This window comes from Bombina bombina, chromosome 7 (assembly GCF_027579735.1).
Source record: "Bombina bombina isolate aBomBom1 chromosome 7, aBomBom1.pri, whole genome shotgun sequence".
Lineage (NCBI taxonomy): Eukaryota > Metazoa > Chordata > Amphibia > Anura > Bombinatoridae > Bombina > Bombina bombina.
Window position 1 is genome coordinate 362,681,171 of NC_069505.1, and position 23,491 is coordinate 362,704,661.

General features: G+C 40.8%; 1 protein-coding gene across 1 annotated transcript in view; it reads right to left on the reverse strand.

Moving 5' to 3' along the window:
* IQSEC1 (IQ motif and Sec7 domain ArfGEF 1) overlaps positions 1–23,491 on the reverse strand; it is a 518,962-nt gene that overhangs the window by 71,970 nt on the left and 423,501 nt on the right. Inside the window, 1 exon segment of the mRNA XM_053721050.1 lies at positions 6,018–6,157. Coding sequence (XP_053577025.1) covers positions 6,018–6,157 — 140 coding nt within the window.

Genomic DNA, 23,491 nt, shown 5'->3' on the forward strand with positions numbered 1-23,491 from the left:
TGGGATACATTAGAGTACTGATCCATATGTATTTATAAGGTTTCAGTTTCCTTCATTAAAGGGACATTAAACACTAAATAAATGCTAGACAGAATTATGCATTCAAAGACAAGATTAGTCAGAGAATAACATGTAGATGTATTTCTTAAAGTTCTATTAGCTGTTTAAATAGTGACAAAATAAGTGTAAAGTTTTAGTGTCTATAAAACAATGGTAGCTGCCATGTTGTAACTTAGGTAACCTTCTCTGCTGTGGCCAATTAGAGACAGTTATAAATAGATCACTAGAGTGTGCAACCAATGGCTGTGTGGAATATAACAGTGTTCTGCACTTCCATTTCTAACAGGAACTGAAAAGCTCACTATTTCAGAATAGAATCACAGGAAAAGGGGAAAATAAATAATAAAAATATATTGCTGAGTTATTTTTATATACTGTATACAATTTATAATTTTATATTACCATCTCAAAGTGTTTAACGTCCCTTTAAAATCTGACTTATACTTTACCTTGCAACATATGTTGTCTACATACAGAACGTTATATAAATTTAATAACACAAAACTCCTATTTGCAATATATTTTAAAAAAATAAAAAAATGTGAGCAAAAACTGTTGCTACAATTCTATAGACTAGTAAAAAGGGAACCATTGCAGCAGCATTTACTGTTTACTGTACACATATAAGCTATTCCTACATTAAATAATTATTATTAGGATACAAATGCTTATGATAATTTTATATATATCGTTTAGTGCAGTGATAGATTGCTTCCAGGTCTTACATTTATTTCATAAGATTTCCCTGAGAGGGTTGTAGATGTTATGATCTTTGCTTTCTATAAAATGGGAGGTCTGTTTATTTTTAGTAAAAAAAACATTGGTATTTTACAAACACAGGAATCCAAAGCACAGGATGATTGGTGCGTGACAAACAGTAAGGAACCCAGTTTTGGTGAAAAGTGCGGTAAAGTGCAGTTAGAGATTAGAACTAGATCTTGGATTTCATGAAACAGAGCAGCCATTTCATTTTTCCTCCCAGAAAGAGGAATAATAAATCAGGCATTTCTAAATCATATATGTCCCTTTAAGCAATACATATGACAGCATTTAAAGGGACATTGAACCCCAAATTTTTCATGATTTTTCATGATTCAGTTAGAGAATACAATTTTAAACAACATTCCAATTTACTTCTATTATCTTGTTTGCTTCAATCTTTATATATCCTTTGTTGAAGAAATAGCAATGCACATGGGTGAGCCAATCACACAAGGCATATATGTGCAGCCACCAATCAGCAGCTACTGTGCCTATCTAGATATGCTGTTCAGCAAAGGATATCAAGATTATGAAGCAATGAAGAAATTAGAAAATAGAATTTACAAAGTAGTTTAAAATGAAGGAAAAAAAGGGGTTTCATGTCCCTTTAAATTTTACATTTTAGGAATGTAAGACATATAACTAAAAATAACTAAATGTTCTTTTCAAACAACATAAAAAGATGTGGAGTATTTATTGAAAACAGTAGTAAAAATCAAGGACATTTTGCTGCCTTGTGCATTTTTTTTTAAACAGAATGAACTGGATTTGAGTAGGGAATGGGATCAAAGTCTCAGTTATTTGATAGCAAAAAAAAAGTATTTTTATTAGCAAAACAAATAAAGCAGAAAAGCTTATGGAGCTAATGTATGTTCAGAAGGATGGTAACATCCTGTGGTTTTAACAGCTAGTGCTGAGGCCCTACACTAAATATATGTAGCCGGTACTCCCCTAGAAACATGGTTTGGTACCACTAAAGTGGATCAAGCATCTTCTTAGCATACAATAAACGCTGGTTCAGAGTCCATAGGCTAAAGCGAAATTCACTGCATAAAGTGTCTGGTCACTTGTCACATGAGAGCGGGGCAGCCTGGTGAGCTGGAACTGGACCCAAAAGGCATAGGAGAAGGAAGAATGGTTGCTGTACTCGATTAAATCCAAAGAAGACTTTATTAAATCATAAGAGTAAAATCACATGGAGGAAGACAGCCCCATCTTACGCGTTTCGCACCTGTTACCAGCGCTTACTCATAGATAACAACATTTACAACCAAGCTTCTATTTGAATAAGAAGAAGCCAATCACAGAAATTTAAAACAAAATTATAATAAAGCAAAACAAAAGATGGTTGCATTAAAGGGACAGGCTATGCCAGAATTTTTATTTTTTAAAAGGATAGATAATCCCTTTATTACCCATTCTCCAGTTTTGCCACAACTAACACTGTTATATAATACACTTTTTACCTCTGTGATTACCTTGTATCTAAGCCTATGCAGACTGCCCCCTTATTTCAGTTCTTTTGAAAATAAAATTTTAGCCAGTCAGTGCCCTCTCATAAGTAACTCAACTGGCGTGAGCACAATGTTATCTACTGTATAGGGCACACATGAACTAATGCCCTCTATCTGTGAAAAACTGTCAAATGTACTGAGATAAGGGGCGGCCTTCAAGAACTTCAAAATTAGCATATGAGCCTACCTAGGTTTACCTTTCAACTAGAATTCCACGAGAACAAAGCAATTTGATAATAAAAGTGAATTGGAACGTTTAAAAATGCATGCCCTATCTGAATCATGAAAGTTTAATTTTGACTAGACTGTCCCTTTAAATGTAACTACATTAATTGCATGTTTCCTTGTTATATATTTCTTGTGAGTCCTTATTGATTTTAACGACAATGGTTATTATAATATCAGTTTTCTATGTATAGCTATGAAATGTTACAGATACTTTTGTAAACATTTCTCTTTAGAGCTACATTATGGCGAGAGCTGCAACTCTATTTTGTTTTGCTTAAGTATAATTTTTTTTTAATTCTGTGATTGGCTGCTTCTTACTCAAATAGAGGCTTGGTTGTAAATCTATGAGCGTAAGATGGGCGTGTCTTCCTCCGTGTGATTTTTCTCTTATGATTTAATAAAGACTTCTTTGGATTGAGTGCAGCAAACATTTTTCCTTTTCCTAGATCAAGCATTTTCTCCCTTGACTAACGTGCACAGTAAGTTAAAATATGAAATAAAGTTTTGTTAAACATTAAAAAGCTTAACATAAACACATATATACTAACATAAGATTTATAAATATAAGCACAAATATAAAGCTATACATTTAAATGTGTACATATTTCTTGTATGTATTAATATTGGGGTGCATATAATATATATATATATATATATATATATATACATACACACTATATATATACAAAATATATATCTACACATCTACACATATATACACACATACACATGCACAGGTACAAATGACCAAATACAGAATTCCAAAATCCAAACATTCTGAAAATCTTGTCTGTCTGTGTCTCTGGATCGTTTTTTGTGTTTTAAAATGCAAATAATAGCCTATATTTATTAAAACAACAAATATAATCTTTATGTTTACAATACTGTATTATCTTTCTGAGGGTACTATGTATACAAATGTATTAAAAATTAGAAAAATAATTATTGACTAAATGGCATAAAATATTGTTTATATTTGGTTCCATCCCCTCCAAACTGTCCTATTTTAAAGATGTAAATATTTCAAAATCCAAATCTTTCCTGGTTCCAAGCAGTTTGGATAAAGTGTTTTATTTCTATATCTTTATAGTTTTCAGTGTTCTCACCATTTAATGGGCGTATAACCCGACTAAAATTCAAGACAAAATATAACTAATTTTTTTTTTTTTTTAATGTTAGCTTAAATTAACTTATGTGCAATTAATTTGTGCTTTGGATCGCTTAATGTTACAGTATTGCAAAGTATTACACTGCTGCCACTGTGTGTGTATTATACATATATACAGTATGTGTGTGTATATATATATATATATATATATATATACATATATATACATATATACATTTACATATACATATACACACACATACATATACATATGTATACCTCACTTTACAGCGCTTCGCTAATACAGCGCTTTGTGGAGCTGAAGTTCAACCTCCAAGGATTTTGAAACAGTGCTGTAATCTTTGTGAAATTGCGAGAAAAGTGACTGGCACCATTTTGTTATGCGCAGTGCAATCTGTGTCTCAGTGCTATAGTCTGGCAAATTTTACTACAGTCATTGTCACTATTTTACAGGTACAGTATTTATTGAATACTGTGCTGTGTTAATGTTAAACTAAACGTAGCGCTATTGCACCCCTAATATAAGTTAGTTCAAACATGTTTTCAAGTTTTTAAACCACACTGGTAAGTGAAAAAAAAGCTAAAACTGCCTTGTTTCATTTTAAGGCGGTTTTCACTTTACAGCTCCGGTCCCTAACCCGCTGTGTGAGCGGGGTGTGTGTATATATATATATATCTCAGATAAAAAGACAAGCTGTTGCAAACAATAAATAATTAAGTGTAATATGAACCTGCTTATATAAGTGACCTTCCAGGCCCCTCTTAAAATTAACAAAAATATTTTAATTCAATTATATTTAAAGCTCTGAAATACATTTTCAGGATTTTTGTCACACATTCTAAAATGGATTTGCTACACAAGTTTCCACATTGTAAAATATTGGAAAGTCTCTTCAAGTCCTGTGTAAAAATTCTCTTAAAGGGACAGGAAACTCCCTTTTTTTCATGATTCAGACAGAGCATATGATTATAAACAACTTTCCAATTTACTTCTATGATCTCATTTGTTTTGTTCTCTTAGTATCCTTTGTTGAAAAGGATACCTAGGTGGGTTTAGGAGCTGCTGATTGGTGGCTGCACATATATCCCTTATGTTATTGGCTCACTTGATGTGTTCAGCAAGATCCCAGTAGCGCATTGCTGATTCTTCAACCAAGAGAATAAAGTACATTTCGGTATAAGACGTAAATTGGAAAGTTGATTAAATTTGGCTTTCATATCCCTTTAATTGACTCTCACACAGTTTCATTTAATTAAGTTTTTTAATGTAACTTATTACATAAAGCGCAATAATGTAGTTTTCGTATGATCTAATTTTGGGTGCATACTGTCAGTGACATATACAGTTGTTATTATCTGTGTAAAATAAGTGCTGCCTGTATATAAACGTATGTGAGACTAATGGTTGTACGTGGGGAACTTGAACTGTTTGGGTAGTTGGTCAGGAGGTTAAAAAAGAGAAAAAAAAATGGTAAAATGGGGAAGAATTCCTGAGAACTATCAAAAAGCAAAAAAAACCTACAATAACGGTGTTAGACAGAGTAAGCACTGCTTGTCCCAAGCTAATCAAATCAGCAGTGCTACTCGTACGACTGTGTAACTAGCGCTGCTGATTGGATCAGCCACGGTTTTGCTCAGAACCAGCAGTTCTCTGCAGCCAAGCGGTACTTTCTACTGTGTGTTTAACCCCAGGGTTTAAACACATAGTAGTGCAGGGTCGATAATCTTAAAATGACATGCTCTAATGAATTAAGCATGTAATATCTCGACTTTTCTAGTGTTTAACCAGAGCAGCTACTGATATGAACTTTAAACCCTTAACCCCTTAAAACTTTTTTGTTTCTTTTTTATGTCTGATCCTGTTTTTTATTTACTGACATTTTGTTACTCTTCCTTTTTAAGAAATATAAAGTACGGCCTTTAAAAGTTAAAGTGAATGAAGAGAAAGGTATTTGTAAAAATACACTGCAATGTAAACTTTCATGAATGAAAATGCTCCGGTTGTTAATAGGATTTTTAAAAAACGGGCACTAATTCATGAAAATTTACATTAACTTTAAGGAATAATTTTAGAAAAAACTAAACTAGTGGTTTGGTATAAGGTTTTGTTTAAGTGCTGCTACTTTATAGCTAGGAAAAATTATATATTTTATGTTACTTTAAAATTATATTTCTATTGCTAACAATATCCATATAACTGTATTTTCAAGACAAAATCTGATCTGTACTCTTAAAATAGTGTATTTACGGTAAGCACTAACATTGCGGTATCTAAATCTATTTTATAAAGTATCAAAATTAGACAGAGACTTTAAACAGCTTACCGGTTTCTTGCCTACTATAAGTTTCTCAACCTTCTGTACTTGAGAGACATGATCTTCATTCGTCTTGAGTTCCCGTTTGCGAATTCGCTCATAAATCCCTACAAGCATTTCTCGTGGGATGTCTTCTCCGTCGTCCACACCTGCAGAAACAGACAGTTTTCATTAGCACCTTGTTTGTAAGCAGGAGATTAGCAAACCTTAGCACCCCTCTGCATTTTACAGCTCAATACTGCCAGTTCCTCTGCAAGGACACATGAAGGGCAGGCAGCGTGATAGTAAGATAATAAATCTGCACTCTAAAGAGCCACACGCCAGCACTCTTCTAAAGTCAGTGTTTGGCAAATATATTAGATATGTTTTCCGATTTCATTTCTTTTTTTCTGGCTTATACTCAAGACACTGTAACTAGTTACCACAATGTACAATATATAATTAACACCCTGTAACTAATTCATTATACAAATGCACTTAAATATTAAAAAATGTCAAAGCTTTAATTTTTAATTATTTATCAAGGGAGCATGAGGAATGTCTGTCATGCTGAGCTTATGTAAAAATTAGAGACATTATATAACCCTAATTAAAACACACAAATAAACTGATTAATATGGAATAATGATGTTAAATACACGTTGTTTGTTTATAAAATTATGATTATAAAATAAAAAAATGGAGTTAAAGTCAAGGTCAATTTTGACAAATTAGTGCCCAGTTTTGAAATAATCCTATTAAAAACAAGGGCACTTTAATTCCTCAAAATTGACATTTCAAGCGTTTTCTTCAAAAACTTTCCTTTTAATCCTAAAAGCTGCTCCAGCGATTCCCCCGGCCGTCGGAAGCCTCTGCTTACGTCAGAAATGACGAATCCGGCTTCCTCCAATCACTGCGTTTCACCTGGGGGGGGGGGGGATCATGGCCTGAGGGAACGCTGTGATTGGATGAAGCCAGATTCGTCATTTTGGATTAAAATAAAACGCTTGAAATGTCAATTTTGATGAATTAAAGTGCCCTTGTTTATAAAAGGATTATTAAAAACAGGGCACTAATTCGTCAAAATTGACCTTCACTTTAACATCACTCACATATAGTAATACAACATTTATTCTTTATGCTGTTACACATTATTTGAAATAAATAATATACAGAAATTGCCAGACACGCATTTTTAAGTTATGAATCAGTTAATAACGTATTTTGGAAAGGAAAAAAAAGGGAAAAGAAAATGATCTGAATATAAAACATAAGTGTAAAATGCATTAAGCAAACATATCAAGGCAGAAGATGTACAGTCATGACCGAAAATATTGGCACCCCTGCATTTCTGTTGGATAATGCACCACTTCGCCCAGAAAATGTTTGCAATTACAAATATTTAGGCATTCTCATGTTTATTTATTTTGTTTGTTTGTATATGACACAAAAAAGTGGAGAGAAAAAAGCCACATCTGACACATTCTACGCAAAACTCCAAAAATGGACTGGACAAAATGATTGGCACCTTCTCAAAATTGTAAGAAATAATTGCATTCCAAGTTTGTGATGCTCCTATAATTTGTAATTAAACTCACCTATATCAATTAACAGGTGCTGATAATATAGAAATCACACCAGCAACCAGTTAATATGGTGAAAAAGTGACTCAACCTTTCTGTTGTGTGTCTCTGTGTGCCACACTGAGCATGGAGAAGAGAAAGAGCAGCAAAGAATTGTCTGAGGACTTGAGAACAATTGTGGAAAAACCATGAAAAATCTCAAGGTTACAAGTCCATCTCCAGAGATCCTAATGTTCCTGTGTCCACTGTGCGCAACATTGTCAAGAAGTTTACAGCCCATGGCACTGTAGCTAATCTCCCTGGACGTAGACAAAAGAGAAAAAATGATCAAAGATAGTAACGAAGGATTGTTCGAATGTTGGGTAAAGAACCTCGATCAACTTCAGGCAAGCTGACCTTCAGACACAGGGTACAAAATGTGTCCGCTCGCACTATAGGTCGCCATCTGAATGAAAAGGGACGTTATGGTAGGAGACCCAGAAGGACCCCACTGCTGACACAGAAACATAAAAAAGGCAGATTGGAGTTTGACGAAACTTACCTGAAGAAGCCAAAATCCTTTTGGGAGAATGTGCTGTGGACAGATGAAACAACATTACAGCTTTTTGGTAAAGTCCATCATTCTACTGGTTTCAGAAAAATATGAGACTTTTAAAGAAAAGAATACAGTCCCTACAGTCAAACATGGTGGAGGTTCACTGATGTTTTGGGGTTGTTTTGCTGCTTCAGGCACTGGATGTGTTGACTGTGTGCATGGCATTATGAAATCTGAAGACTACCAGAGAATTCTGTGGTGCAATGTAGGGCCCAGTGTCAGAAAGTTGGGTCTCCGTCAGAGGTCGTGGGTCTTACAGCAGGACAATGACTCAAAACACACTTTAAAAAGCACCCAGAAATGGTTTAAGACAAAGCTCTCGAGAGTACTGAACTGACCAGCAATGAGTTCAGATGTCAGTCCCACAGAGCACCTGTGGAGAGATCTCAAAACAGCAGATGGTAAATGGAACCCTTCCAATCTGAGAGACCTGGAGCAGTTGGTGAAAGAAGAGTGGTCCAAAATTCCAGTAGAGAGATGTAAGAAACTCATTGCTGGTTACAGGAAGCAATTGATTTCAGTTATTTTTTTTTCCAAGGGGTGTGCTACCAAATATTAAATTGAGGGTGCCAATAATTTTGTCAATTCCATTTTTGGAGTTTTTTGCGTGGAGTGTGTCAGATTTGGCTTTTTTCTGCACTTTTTTGTGCCATTCCAATACAAACAAAATAAATAAACACGAGAATGCCTAAATATTTGTAATTGCAACAATTTTCTGGGCGAAGCGGTACATTACCTGACAAAAATGCAGGAGTGCCAATATTTTTGGCCATGGCTGTGTATTATTTTTAATGATTACCCATTCTAAGAATAAGCCGCTAATTCTATAATAATTTCTGGCTGCTAATAGTTTTCATTTTCTACATATTTTTCTGCGCTTATCCGACACCTGACATTTCTCTGACAGTTGGAAACTCTATTCCCAAAAGCTCACCCCACTCTATTCCCAAAAGCGCACACAACAATGTAAACAATCCCTGCAGGGACTTGTAACACTGACAAGGTATCTTTTAGAATCTAACCAGACCAAAGAGCTTTAGAGAATTGGGCCCCTTATGAAAAGTGTGCACATTAGGTTGACTGTTAGTAACAATGTAGTGAATTTGCAAAATAAATAGGCCCAATGTGGACTTAAAGGGACAGTCTAGTAAAAATTAAACTTTCATGATTCAGATAGGGCATGTTATTTTTAAACATCTTTCCAATTTACTTTTATCATGTTTTTTTCTCCTGGTATTCTTTACTGAAAGCTAAACCTTGGTAGGCTCATATGCTAATTTCTAAGCCTTTGAAGGCCACCTCTTGTCATAGTGAATTTTACAGTTTTTCACAGTTAGACAGCGCTAGTTCATGTGTGCCATATAGATAACATTGTGCTCACTCACGTGGAGTTATTTATGAGTCTGCACTGATTGGCTAAAATGCAAGTCTGTAAAAAGAACTGAGCTTAAGGGGGCAGTCTGCAGAGGCTTAGATTCAAGGTAATCACAGAGGTAAAAAGTGTATTAATATAACTGTGTTGGTTATGCAAAACTGGAGAATGGGTAATAAAGGGATTATCTTTTTAAACAATAAAAATTCTGGAGTAGATTGTCCCTTTAAAGGAACATCATATCAGTCAAGTCTAAACATTTTTAAAACAAACTAATAACCTTTTAACTGCAATTTATTTTCCAATAGCTAAATTCCATCTACCATTTGCCTCATTTGGAGGAGTCAAATCTGGTTAAAGGGACATTGTACACTAGCTTTTCCTTTGCATAAATGTTTTGTATATCATCCATTTATATAGCAAATCAGGGAGTGTTTTTGTAAAAATTTATAGTTTTGCTTATTTTGTGCTGATTTTTAGAATCCTAACCAAGCCCCAAAGTATCAGATGTAGACCCAAGTCTACAGACTCCCGCTGGCTCCTGTTTGTGTAACTGATCTTTTCCTATGCAGGGAAGGGGGTTCTGCTCTTCGTGATTTCTCAGCCCCTTTCAATGAATGTCCCAGCCCAACCTTATCAACAGAGCTAAACTGGGAACTTCTAAGTAAGGTTAAAAAAAGTTTTATACTGTATTTTATGTAAGTATCTGTGCTTATTCTTCTTTATAGTAGTGTCTGTTACATGCAGTTATATGAAAACTGGAGTATACTGTCCCTTTAAGTCTGCAGACAACAAGGCTAATGTTATTCTATAAATTAATGTTAGCATAAAATGCATTGTATCCGAGTAAGCCTTGGGAAGTCATCAGGGTGCATTTCAAGTTCTGAGAATTAGAAAATCCTCAATTTTCACAGCCAATTCACATAAGGCGACACATTTATGCATAACTAAACATTTTATAAAAAACATCTCAAGCTGTTAACTGTCCCTTTAAAGGTCTAAAATTCCTTTCAGGCACTTGGGGATCAAAACTTTATAAAGGTAGGAAATCTTGCTGGAAATATTGTAAACCATTTATAGAAACAACCAAGTCCCATGATAATAATCTTTTAGTCCCTAAATGTTATTTTATTGAGCACCACAAAATGATAAATATGAAGACAAGTAACGAGAATTTTGGTAACTGCTGAAATAGAAAAGTGTAAGTTAAAATGCTATTTACTTACAAAGGGCTGTTGTGCGACTTATCATTTGTTTATTGCAGTGGAAACAAAACGTAGCCAAGGTTCCTCAAACCTATTAACTGGCTGATAATCTTTTAATACATTAAAGGGATAAAAAAGTCAAAACTAAACTTTCATGGTTCAGACAGAGCACACCGTTTTAAAAAACTTGTAAATTGAATTAAATTATACAAAGGTACTTTGTTATCTTGATATCCTTTGTTGAAAAGCATACATTGATAGCCTCAGGAGCAGCAATGCACTACTTGGAGCTAGCTGGTTGGTGGATATGTACATATGTCACTTGTCATTGGCTCAGCAGATTTGTTCAGCAACCTCCCAGTAGAGCATCAATGCTCTCTAACTGACATGAACTGTCTCTGGAGGAGTTAAACACATAGTCACACTTAAATATTAATGTAATAATAAAAATCCCTTTAACTACTGTTTTTTATTTGTTAAATGGACGTATTTATTAAGAAAGCATTATTGAAAGGGGGATTTTTTTAATACAAGCGCTGCCAAGGAATACAAAAGAGGGATTTTCCACACAGTGTCCTGGGTTTATCTGAGGTCAAATTTAAAAAGACTTTAAGTGCTGAGACTGTGTCCACTAAGTACATCTGTCACAATTATTTTATATACATTTATACCCGGGAGAATAACTAACCAAGTCTAAAGCTGTGAAGGATCTGCTTATTAAATATGTTATAGACTGTGAAGGGCTTATTAATATCCTCTAACCTTAAACCAGACAGCAAGTTTTTTTTTCCTGTTTGTAAACTAAACCAATAAAAATAATGTGAAGAAATGTTATTTAAATGATTCATGTAGTAATCATGTGATATTGCTCAGCACTGGCGATGGGTGGGGCCACACTGCACATATAGCTTTACCTTAGGTCTCACAATACTGATTATTTGCAACTGAGCAGTGACTTTATCCCCGTGGCTGCCAGGAACACACACTAATGATTTTATCTATCACAGCAGTGTTTTTGCACAATATGGTTCTCAGTAAAACACACTGATTTTACCATAGTGACTATACATAACACACACAGCAGTGTTTTTACCATGGTGACTATACATAACACACACAGCAGTGTTTTTGCACTGATTTTACCACAGTGGCATTCATAGATCAGTGTTTCAACACCCTAGAGACTGCAAGTAACAGTACCAGGGACGACTAGTTCCTTAATATGATATTTACAATATTTCTTTCCAAATGGCAAATATATTTCAATTAAAACTGCAGACAGGAAACTGAGGGAGATCCTGTATATGGGACTCTCTGAATGTGTGTAAGACACAGGTACCTGTTGCCTGTTGCCAGCCAAACCAATAAGAAATCCAGGTAAAGTATTGCATTAGTACAAAAAAAATGTTTTTTTAATAAAAAAATCCAAAACAGAGATTGATTCTGTGCCAGTATAGAATACGTGCCCGCACTCTGCAAACAGAGACCGGTTCTGTGCCAGTATAGAATATGTACCCGCACTTTGCAAACAGAGACCGATTCTGTGCCAGTATAGAATACGTACCCGCACTCTGCAGAGACTGATTCTGTGCCAGTATAGAATATGTACCCGCACTTTGCAAACAGAGACCGATTCTGTGCCAGTATAGAATACGTACCCGCACTCTGCAGAGACTGATTCTGTGCCAGTATAGAATACGTGCCCGCACTCTGCAAACAGAGACTGATTCTGTGCCAGTATAGAATACGTGCCCGCACTCTGCAAACAGAGACTGATTCTGTGCCAGTATAGAATACGTGCCCGCACTCTGCAAACAGAGACTGATTCTGTGCCAGTATAGCATAAGTGCCCGCACTCTGCAAACAGAGACTGATTCTGTGCCAGTATAGAATACGTGCCCGCACTCTGCAAACAGAGACTGATTCTGTGCCAGTATAGAATACGTGCCCGCACTCTGCAAACAGAGACTGATTCTGTGCCAGTATAGCATAAGTGCCCGCACTCTGCAAACAGAGACTGATTCTGTGCCAGTATAGAATACGTGCCCGCACTCTGCAAACAGAGACTGATTCTGTGCCAGTATAGAATACGTGCCCGCACTCTGCAAACAGAGACTGATTCTGTGCCAGTATAGAATACGTGCCCGCACTCTGCAAATAAAGACTGATTCTGTGCCAGTATAGAATACGTGCCCGCACTCTGCAAACAGAGACTGATTCTGTGCCAGTATAGAATACGTGCCCGCACTCTGCAAACAGAGACTGATTCTGTGCCAGTATAGAATACGTGCCCGCACTCTGCAAACAGAGACTGATTCTGTGCCAGTATAGAATACGTGCCCGCACTCTGCAAACAGAGACTGATTCTGTGCCAGTATAGAATACGTGCCCGCACTCTGCAAACAGAGACTGATTCTGTGCCAGTATAGAATACGTGCCCGCACTCTGCAAACAGAGACTGATTCTGTGCCAGTATAGAATACGTGCCCGCACTCTGCAAACAGAGACTGATTCTGTGCCAGTATAGAATACGTGCCCGCACTCTGCAAACAGAGACTGATTCTGTGCCAGTATAGAATACGTGCCCGCACTCTGCAAACAGAGACTGATTCTGTGCCAGTATAGAATACGTGCCCGCACTCTGCAAACAGAGACTGATTCTGTGCCAGTATAGAATACGTGCCCGCACTCTGCAAACAGAGACTGATTCTGTGCCAGTATAGAATACGTGCCCGCACTCTGCAAACAGAGACTGATTCTGTGCCAGTATAGAATACGTGCCCACACTCTGCAAACAGAGACTGATTCTGTGCCAGTATAGAATACGTGCCCGCACTCTGCAAACAGAGACTGATTCTGTGCCAGTATAGAATACGTGCCCGCACTCTGCAAACAGAGACTGATTCTGTGCCAGTATAGAATACGTGCCCGCACTCTGCAAATAGAGACTGATTCTGTGCCAGTATAGAATACGTGCCCGCACTCTGCAAACAGAGACTGATTCTGTGCCAGTATAGCATAAGTGCCCGCACTCTGCAAACAAAGACTGATTCTGTGCCAGTATAGAATACGTGCCCGCACTCTGCAAACAGAGACTGATTCTGTGCCAGTATAGCATAAGTGCCCGCACTCTGCAAACAAAGACTGATTCTGTGCCAGTATAGAATACGTGCCCGCACTCTGTAAATAGAGACTGATTCTGTGCCAGTATAGAATACGTGCCCGCACTCTGTAAATAGAGACTGATTCTGTGCCAGTATAGAATACGTGCCCGCACTCTGCAAACAGAGACTGATTCTGTGCCAGTATAGCATAAGTGCCCGCACTCTGCAAACAAAGACTGATTCTGTGCCAGTATAGAATACGTGCCCGCACTCTGTAAATAGAGACTGATTCTGTGCCAGTATAGAATACGTGCCCGCACTCTGTAAATAGAGACTGATTCTGTGCCAGTATAGAATACGTGCCCGCACTCTGCAAATAGAGACTGATTCTGTGCCAGTATAGAATACGTGCCCGACTCTGCAAACAGAGACTGATTCTGTGCCAGTATAGAATACGTGCCCGCACTCTGCAAACAGAGACTGATTCTGTGCCAGTATAGAATACGTGCCCGCACTCTGCAAACAGAGACTGATTCTGTGCCAGTATAGAATACGTGCCCGCACTCTGCAAACAGAGACTGATTCTGTGCCAGTATAGAATACGTGCCCGCACTCTGTAAACAGAGACTGATTCTGTGCCAGTATAGAATACGTGCCCGCACTCTGCAAACAGAGACTGATTCTGTGCCAGTATAGAATACGTGCCCGCACTCTGCAAACAGAGACTGATTCTGTGCCAGTATAGAATACGTGCCCGCACTCTGCAAACAGAGACTGATTCTGTGCCAGTATAGAATACGTGCCCGCACTCTGCAAACAGAGACTGATTCTGTGGCCAGTATAGAATACGTGCCCGCACTCTGCAAACAGAGACTGATTCTGTGCCAGTATAGAATACGTGCCCGCACTCTGCAAACAGAGACTGATTCTGTGCCAGTATAGAATACGTGCCCGCACTCTGCAAACAGAGACTGATTCTGTGCCAGTATAGAATACGTGCCCGCACTCTGCAAACAGAGACTGATTCTGTGCCAGTATAGAATACGTGCCCGCACTCTGCAAACAGAGACTGATTCTGTGCCAGTATAGAATACGTGCCCGCACTCTGCAAACAGAGACTGATTCTGTGCCAGTATAGAATACGTGCCCGCACTCTGCAAACAGAGACTGATTCTGTGCCAGTATAGAATACGTGCCCGCACTCTGCAAAAAGAGACTGATTCTGTGCCAGTATAGAATACGTGCCCGCACTCTGCAAACAGAGACTGATTCTGTGCCAGTATAGAATACGTGCCCGCACTCTGCAAACAGAGACTGATTCTGTGCTAGTATAGAATACGTGCCCGCACTCTGCAAACAGAGACTGATTCTGTGCCAGTATAGAATACGTGCCCACACTCTGCAAACAGAGACTGATTCTGTGCCAGTATAGAATACGTGCCCGCACTCTGCAAATAGAGACTGATTCTGTGCCAGTATAGAATACGTGCCCGCACTCTGCAAACAGAGACTGATTCTGTGCCAGTATAGCATAAGTGCCCGCACTCTGCAAACAGAGACTGATTCTGTGCCAGTATAGAATACGTGCCCGCACTCTGCAAACAGAGACTGATTCTGTGCCAGTATAGAATACGTGCCCGCACTCTGCAAATAAAGACTGATTCTGTGCCAGTATAGAATACGTGCCCGCACTCTGCAAACAGAGACTGATTCTGTGCCAGTATAGAATACGTGCCCGCACTCTGCAAACAGAGACTGATTCTGTGCCAGTATAGAATACGTGCCCGCACTCTGCAAACAGAGACTGATTCTGTGCCAGTATAGAATACGTACCCGCACTCTGCAAATAGAGACTGATTCTGTGCCAGTATAGAATACGTGCCCGCACTCTGCAAATAAAGACTGATTCTGTGCCAGTATAGAATACGTGCCCGCACTCTGCAAACAGAGACTGATTCTGTGCCAGTATAGAATACGTGCCCGCACTCTGCAAACAGAGACTGATTCTGTGCCAGTATAGCATAAGTGCCCGCACTCTGCAAACAGAGACTGATTCTGTGCCAGTATAGAATACGTGCCCGCACTCTGCAAACAGAGACTGATTCTGTGCCAGTATAGAATACGTGCCCGCACTCTGCAAACAGAGACTGATTCTGTGCCAGTATAGAATACGTGCCCGCACTCTGCAAACAGAGACTGATTCTGTGCCAGTATAGAATACGTGCCCGCACTCTGTAAATAGAGACTGATTCTGTGCCAGTATAGAATACGTGCCCGCACTCTGCAAATAGAGACTGATTCTGTGCCAGTATAGAATACGTGCCCGCACTCTGCAAATAGAGACTGATTCTGTGCCAGTATAGAATACGTGCCCGCACTCTGCAAATAAAGACTGATTCTGTGCCAGTATAGAATACGTGCCTGCACTCTGCAAACAGAGACTGATTCTGTGCCAGTATAGAATACGTGCCCGCACTCTGCAAACAGAGACTGATTCTGTGCCAGTATAGAATACGTGCCCGCACTCTGCAAACAGAGACTGATTCTGTGCCAGTATAGAATACGTGCCCACACTCTGCAAACAGAGACTGATTCTGTGCCAGTATAGAATACGTGCCCGCACTCTGCAAACAGAGACTGATTCTGTGCCAGTATAGAATACGTGCCCGCACTCTGCAAACAGAGACTGATTCTGTGCCAGTATAGAATACGTGCCCGCACTCTGCAAACAGAGACTGATTCTGTGCCAGTATAGAATACGTGCCCGCACTCTGCAAACAGAGACTGATTCTGTGCCAGTATAGAATACGTGCCCGCACTCTGCAAACAGAGACTGATTCTGTGCCAGTATAGAATACGTGCCCGCACTCTGCAAACAGAGACTGATTCTGTGCCAGTATAGAATACGTGCCCGCACTCTGCAAACAGAGACTGATTCTGTGCCAGTATAGAATACGTGCCCGCACTCTGCAAACAGAGACTGATTCTGTGCCAGTATAGAATACGTGCCCGCACTCTGTAAATAAAGACTGATTCTGTGCCAGTATAGAATACGTGCCCGCACTCTGCAAATAAAGACTGATTCTGTGCCAGTATAGAATACGTGCCCGCACTCTGCAAACAGAGACTGATTCTGTGCCAGTATAGAATACGTGCCCGCACTCTGCAAACAGAGACTGATTCTGTGCCAGTATAGAATACGTGCCCGCACTCTGCAAACAGAGACTGATTCTGTGCCAGTATAGAATACGTGCCCGCACTCTGCAAACAGAGACTGATTCTGTGCCAGTATAGAATACGTGCCCGCACTCTGCAAACAGAGACTGATTCTGTGCCAGTATAGAATACGTGCCCGCACTCTGCAAACAGAGACTGATTCTGTGCCAGTATAGAATACGTGCCCGCACTCTGCAAATAAAGACTGATTCTGTGCCAGTATAGAATAAGTGCCCGCACTCTGCAAATAGAGACTGATTCTGTGCCAGTATAGAATACGTGCCCGCACTCTGCAAATAAAGACTGATTCTGTGCCAGTATAGAATACGTGCCCGCACTCTGCAGAGACTGATTCTGTGCCAGTATAGAATACGTGCCCGCACTCTGCAAATAGAGACTGATTCTGTGCCAGTATAGAATACGTGCCCGCACTCTGCAAACAGAGACTGATTCTGTGCCAGTATAGAATACGTGCCCGCACTCTGCAAACAGAGACTGATTCTGTGCCAGTATAGAATACGTGCCCGCACTCTGCAAACAGAGACTGATTCTGTGCCAGTATAGAATACGTGCCCGCACTCTGCAAATAAAGACTGATTCTGTGCCAGTATAGAATACGTGCCCGCACTCTGCAAACAGAGACTGATTCTGTGCCAGTATAGAATACGTGCCCGCACTCTGCAAACAGAGACTGATTCTGTGCCAGTATAGAATACGTGCCCGCACTCTGCAAACAGAGACTGATTCTGTGCCAGTATAGAATACGTGCCCGCACTCTGCAAACAGAGACTGATTCTGTGCCAGTATAGAATACGTGCCCGCACTCTGCAAATAAAGACTGATTCTGTGCCAGTATAGAATACGTGCCCGCACTCTGCAAATAAAGACTGATTCTGTGCCAGTATAGAATACGTGCCCGCACTCTGCAAATAAAGACTGATTCTGTGCCAGTATAGAATACGTGCCCGCACTCTGCAAATAAAGACTGATTCTGTGCCAGTATAGAATACGTGCCCACACTCTGTAAATAGAGACTGATTCTGTGCCATATAGAATACGTGCCCACACTCTGCAAATAGAGACTGATTCTGTGCCAGTATAGAATACGTGCCCGCACTCTGCAAACAGAGACTGATTCTGTGCCAGTATAGAATACGTGCCCGCACTCTGCAAACAGAGACTGATTCTGTGCCAGTATAGAATACGTGCCCGCACTCTGCAAACAGAGACTGATTCTGTGCCAGTATAGAATACGTGCCCACACTCTGCAAATAAAGACTGATTCTGTGCCAGTATAGAATACGTGCCCGCACTCTGCAAACAGAGACTGATTCTGTGCCAGTATAGAATACGTGCCCGCACTCTGCAAATAAAGACTGATTCTGTGCCAGTATAGAATACGTGCCCGCACTCTGCAAACAGAGACTGATTCTGTGCCAGTATAGAATACGTGCCCGCACTCTGCAAACAGAGACTGATTCTGTGCCAGTATAGAATACGTGCCCGCACTCTGCAAACAGAGACTGATTCTGTGCCAGTATAGAATACGTGCCCACACTCTGCAAATAAAGACTGATTCTGTGCCAGTATAGAATACGTGCCCGCACTCTGTAAATAGAGACTGATTCTGTGCCAGTATAGAATACGTGCCCGCACTCTGCAAACAGAGACTGATTCTGTGCCAGTATAGAATACGTGCCCGCACTCTGCAAATAAAGACTGATTCTGTGCCAGTATAGAATACGTGCCCGCACTCTGCAAACAGAGACTGATTCTGTGCCAGTATAGAATACGTGCCCGCACTCTGCAAACAGAGACTGATTCTGTGCCAGTATAGAATACGTGCCCGCACTCTGCAAACAGAGACTGATTCTGTGCCAGTATAGAATACGTGCCCGCACTCTGCAAACAGAGACTGATTCTGTGCCAGTATAGAATACGTGCCCGCACTCTGCAAACAGAGACTGATTCTGTGCCAGTATAGAATACGTGCCCGCACTCTGCAAACAGAGACTGATTCTGTGCTAGTATAGAATACGTGCCCGCACTCTGCAAACAGAGACTGATTCTGTGCCAGTATAGAATACGTGCCCGCACTCTGCAAACAGAGACTGATTCTGTGCCAGTATAGAATACGTGCCCGCACTCTGCAAACAGAGACTGATTCTGTGCTAGTATAGAATACGTGCCCGCACTCTGCAAACAGAGACTGATTCTGTGCCAGTATAGAATACGTGCCCGCACTCTGCAAACAGAGACTGATTCTGTGCTAGTATAGAATACGTGCCCGCACTCTGTAAATAGAGACTGATTCTGTGCCAGTATAGAATACGTGCCCGCACTCTGCAAACAGAGACTGATTCTGTGCCAGTATAGAATACGTGCCCGCACTCTGCAAACAGAGACTGATTCTGTGCCAGTATAGAATACGTGCCCGCACTCTGTAAATAGAGACTGATTCTGTGCCAGTATAGAATACGTGCCCGCACTCTGCAAACAGAGACTGATTCTGTGCCAGTATAGAATACGTGCCCGTACTCTGCAAATAGAGACTGATTCTGTGCCAGTATAGAATACGTGCCCGCACTCTGCAAATAAAGACTGATTCTGTGCCAGTATAGAATACGTGCCCGCACTCTGCAAATAAAGACTGATTCTGTGCCAGTATAGAAATACGTGCCCGCACTCTGCAAATAAAGACTGATTCTGTGCCAGTATAGAATACGTGCCCGCACTCTGCAAATAAAGACTGATTCTGTGCCAGTATAGAATACGTGCCCGCACTCTGCAAACAGAGACTGATTCTGTGCCAGTATAGAATACGTGCCCGCACTCTGCAAACAGAGACTGATTCTGTGCCAGTATAGAATACGTGCCCACACTCTGCAAACAGAGACTGATTCTGTGCCAGTATAGAATACGTGCCCACACTCTGCAAACAGAGACTGATTCTGTGCCAGTATAGAATACGTGCCCGCACTCTGCAAACAGAGACTGATTCTGTGCCAGTATAGAATACGTGCCCGCACTCTGCAAACAGAGACTGATTCTGTGCCAGTATAGAATACGTGCCCGCACTCTGCAAACAGAGACTGATTCTGTGCCAGTATAGAATACGTGCCCGCACTCTGCAAATAAAGACTGATTCTGTGCCAGTATAGAATAAGTGCCCGCACTCTGCAAATAGAGACTGATTCTGTGCCAGTATAGAATACGTGCCCGCACTCTGCAGAGACTGATTCTGTGCCAGTATAGAATACGTGCCCGCACTCTGCAAATAGAGACTGATTCTGTGCCAGTATAGAATACGTGCCCGCACTCTGCAAACAGAGACTGATTCTGTGCCAGTATAGAATACGTGCCCGCACTCTGCAAACAGAGACTGATTCTGTGCCAGTATAGAATACGTGCCCGCACTCTGCAAACAGAGACTGATTCTGTGCCAGTATAGAATACGTGCCCGCACTCTGCAAACAGAGACTGATTCTGTGCCAGTATAGAATACGTGCCCGCACTCTGCAAATAGAGACTGATTCTGTGCCAGTATAGAATACGTGCCCGCACTCTGCAAACAGAGACTGATTCTGTGCCAGTATAGAATACGTGCCCGCACTCTGCAAACAGAGACTGATTCTGTGCCAGTATAGAATACGTGCCCGCACTCTGCAAACAGAGACTGATTCTGTGCCAGTATAGAATACGTGCCCGCACTCTGCAAACAGAGACTGATTCTGTGCCAGTATAGAATACGTGCCCGCACTCTGCAAACATAGACTGATTCTGTGCCAGTATAGAATACGTGCCCGCACTCTGCAAACAGAGACTGATTCTGTGCCAGTATAGAATACGTGCCCGCACTCTGCAAACAGAGACTGATTCTGTGCCAGTATAGAATACGTGCCCGCACTCTGCAAACAGAGACTGATTCTGTGCCAGTATAGAATACGTGCCCGCACTCTGCAAACAGAGACTGATTCTGTGCCAGTATAGAATACGTGCCCGCACTCTGCAAACAGAGACTGATTCTGTGCCAGTATAGAATACGTGCCCGCACTCTGCAAATAAAGACTGATTCTGTGCCAGTATAGAATACGTGCCCGCACTCTGCAAACAGAGACTGATTCTGTGCCAGTATAGAATACGTGCCCGCACTCTGCAAACAGAGACTGATTCTGTGCCAGTATAGAATACGTGCCCGCACTCTGCAAACAGAGACTGATTCTGTGCCAGTATAGAATACGTGCCCGCACTCTGCAAATAAAGACTGATTCTGTGCCAGTATAGAATACGTGCCCGCACTCTGCAAACAGAGACTGATTCTGTGCCAGTATAGAATACGTGCCCGCACTCTGCAAACAGAGACTGATTCTGTGCCAGTATAGAATACGTGCCCACACTCTGCAAACAGAGACTGATTCTGTGCCAGTATAGAATACGTGCCCGCACTCTGCAAATAAAGACTGATTCTGTGCCAGTATAGAATACGTGCCCGCACTCTGCAAATAAAGACTGATTCTGTGCCAGTATAGAATACGTGCCCGCACTCTGCAAATAAAGACTGATTCTGTGCCAGTATAGAATACGTGCCCGCACTCTGCAAATAAAGACTGATTCTGTGCCAGTATAGAATACGTGCCCACACTCTGTAAATAGAGACTGATTCTGTGCCAGTATAGAATACGTGCCCACACTCTGCAAATAGAGACTGATTCTGTGCCAGTATAGAATACGTGCCCGCACTCTGCAAACAGAGACTGATTCTGTGCCAGTATAGAATACGTGCCCGCACTCTGCAAACAGAGACTGATTCTGTGCCAGTATAGAATACGTGCCCGCACTCTGCAAACAGAGACTGATTCTGTGCCAGTATAGAATACGTGCCCGCACTCTGCAAATAAAGACTGATTCTGTGCCAGTATAGAATACGTGCCCGCACTCTGCAAATAAAGACTGATTCTGTGCCAGTATAGAATACGTGCCCGCACTCTGCAAACAGAGACTGATTCTGTGCCAGTATAGAATACGTGCCCGCACTCTGCAAACAGAGACTGATTCTGTGCCAGTATAGAATACGTGCCCGCACTCTGCAAACAGAGACTGATTCTGTGCCAGTATAGAATACGTGCCCGCACTCTGCAAACAGAGACTGATTCTGTGCCAGTATAGAATACGTGCCCGCACTCTGCAAACAGAGACTGATTCTGTGCCAGTATAGAATACGTGCCCGCACTCTGCAAACAGAGACTGATTCTGTGCCAGTATAGAATACGTGCCCGCACTCTGCAAACAGAGACTGATTCTGTGCCAGTATAGAATACGTGCCCGCACTCTGCAAACAGAGACTGATTCTGTGCCAGTATAGAATACGTGCCCGCACTCTGCAAACAGAGACTGATTCTGTGCTAGTATAGAATACGTGCCCGCACTCTGCAAACAGAGACTGATTCTGTGCCAGTATAGAATACGTGCCCGCACTCTGCAAACAGAGACTGATTCTGTGCCAGTATAGAATACGTGCCCGCACTCTGCAAACAGAGACTGATTCTGTGCCAGTATAGAATACGTGCCCGTACTCTGCAAATAGAGACTGATTCTGTGCCAGTATAGAATACGTGCCCGCACTCTGCAAATAAAGACTGATTCTGTGCCAGTATAGAATACGTGCCCGCACTCTGCAAATAAAGACTGATTCTGTGCCAGTATAGAATACGTGCCCGCACTCTGCAAACAGAGACTGATTCTGTGCCAGTATAGAATACGTGCCCGCACTCTGCAAATAGAGACTGATTCTGTGCTAGTATAGAATACGTGCCCGCACTCTGCAAACAGAGACTGATTCTGTGCCAGTATAGAATACGTGCCCGCACTCTGTAAATAGAGACTGATTCTGTGCCAGTATAGAATACGTGCCCGCACTCTGCAAACAGAGACTGATTCTGTGCCAGTATAGAATACGTGCCCGCACTCTGCAAATAGAGACTGATTCTGTGCTAGTATAGAATACGTGCCCGCACTCTGCAAACAGAGACTGATTCTGTGCCAGTATAGAATAAGTGCCCGCACTCTGCAAATAGAGACTGATTCTGTGCCAGTATAGAATACGTGCCCGCACTCTGCAAATAAAGACTGATTCTGTGCCAGTATAGAATACGTGCCCGCACTCTGCAAACAGAGACTGATTCTGTGCCAGTATAGAATACGTGCCCGCACTCTGCAAACAGAGACTGATTCTGTGCCAGTATAGAATACGTGCCCGCACTCTGCAAATAGAGACTGATTCTGTGCCAGTATAGAATACGTGCCCACACTCTGTAAATAGAGACTGATTCTGTGCTAGTATAGAATACGTGCCCGCACTCTGCAAACAGAGACTGATTCTGTGCCAGTATAGAATACGTGCCCACACTCTGCAAACAGAGACTGATTCTG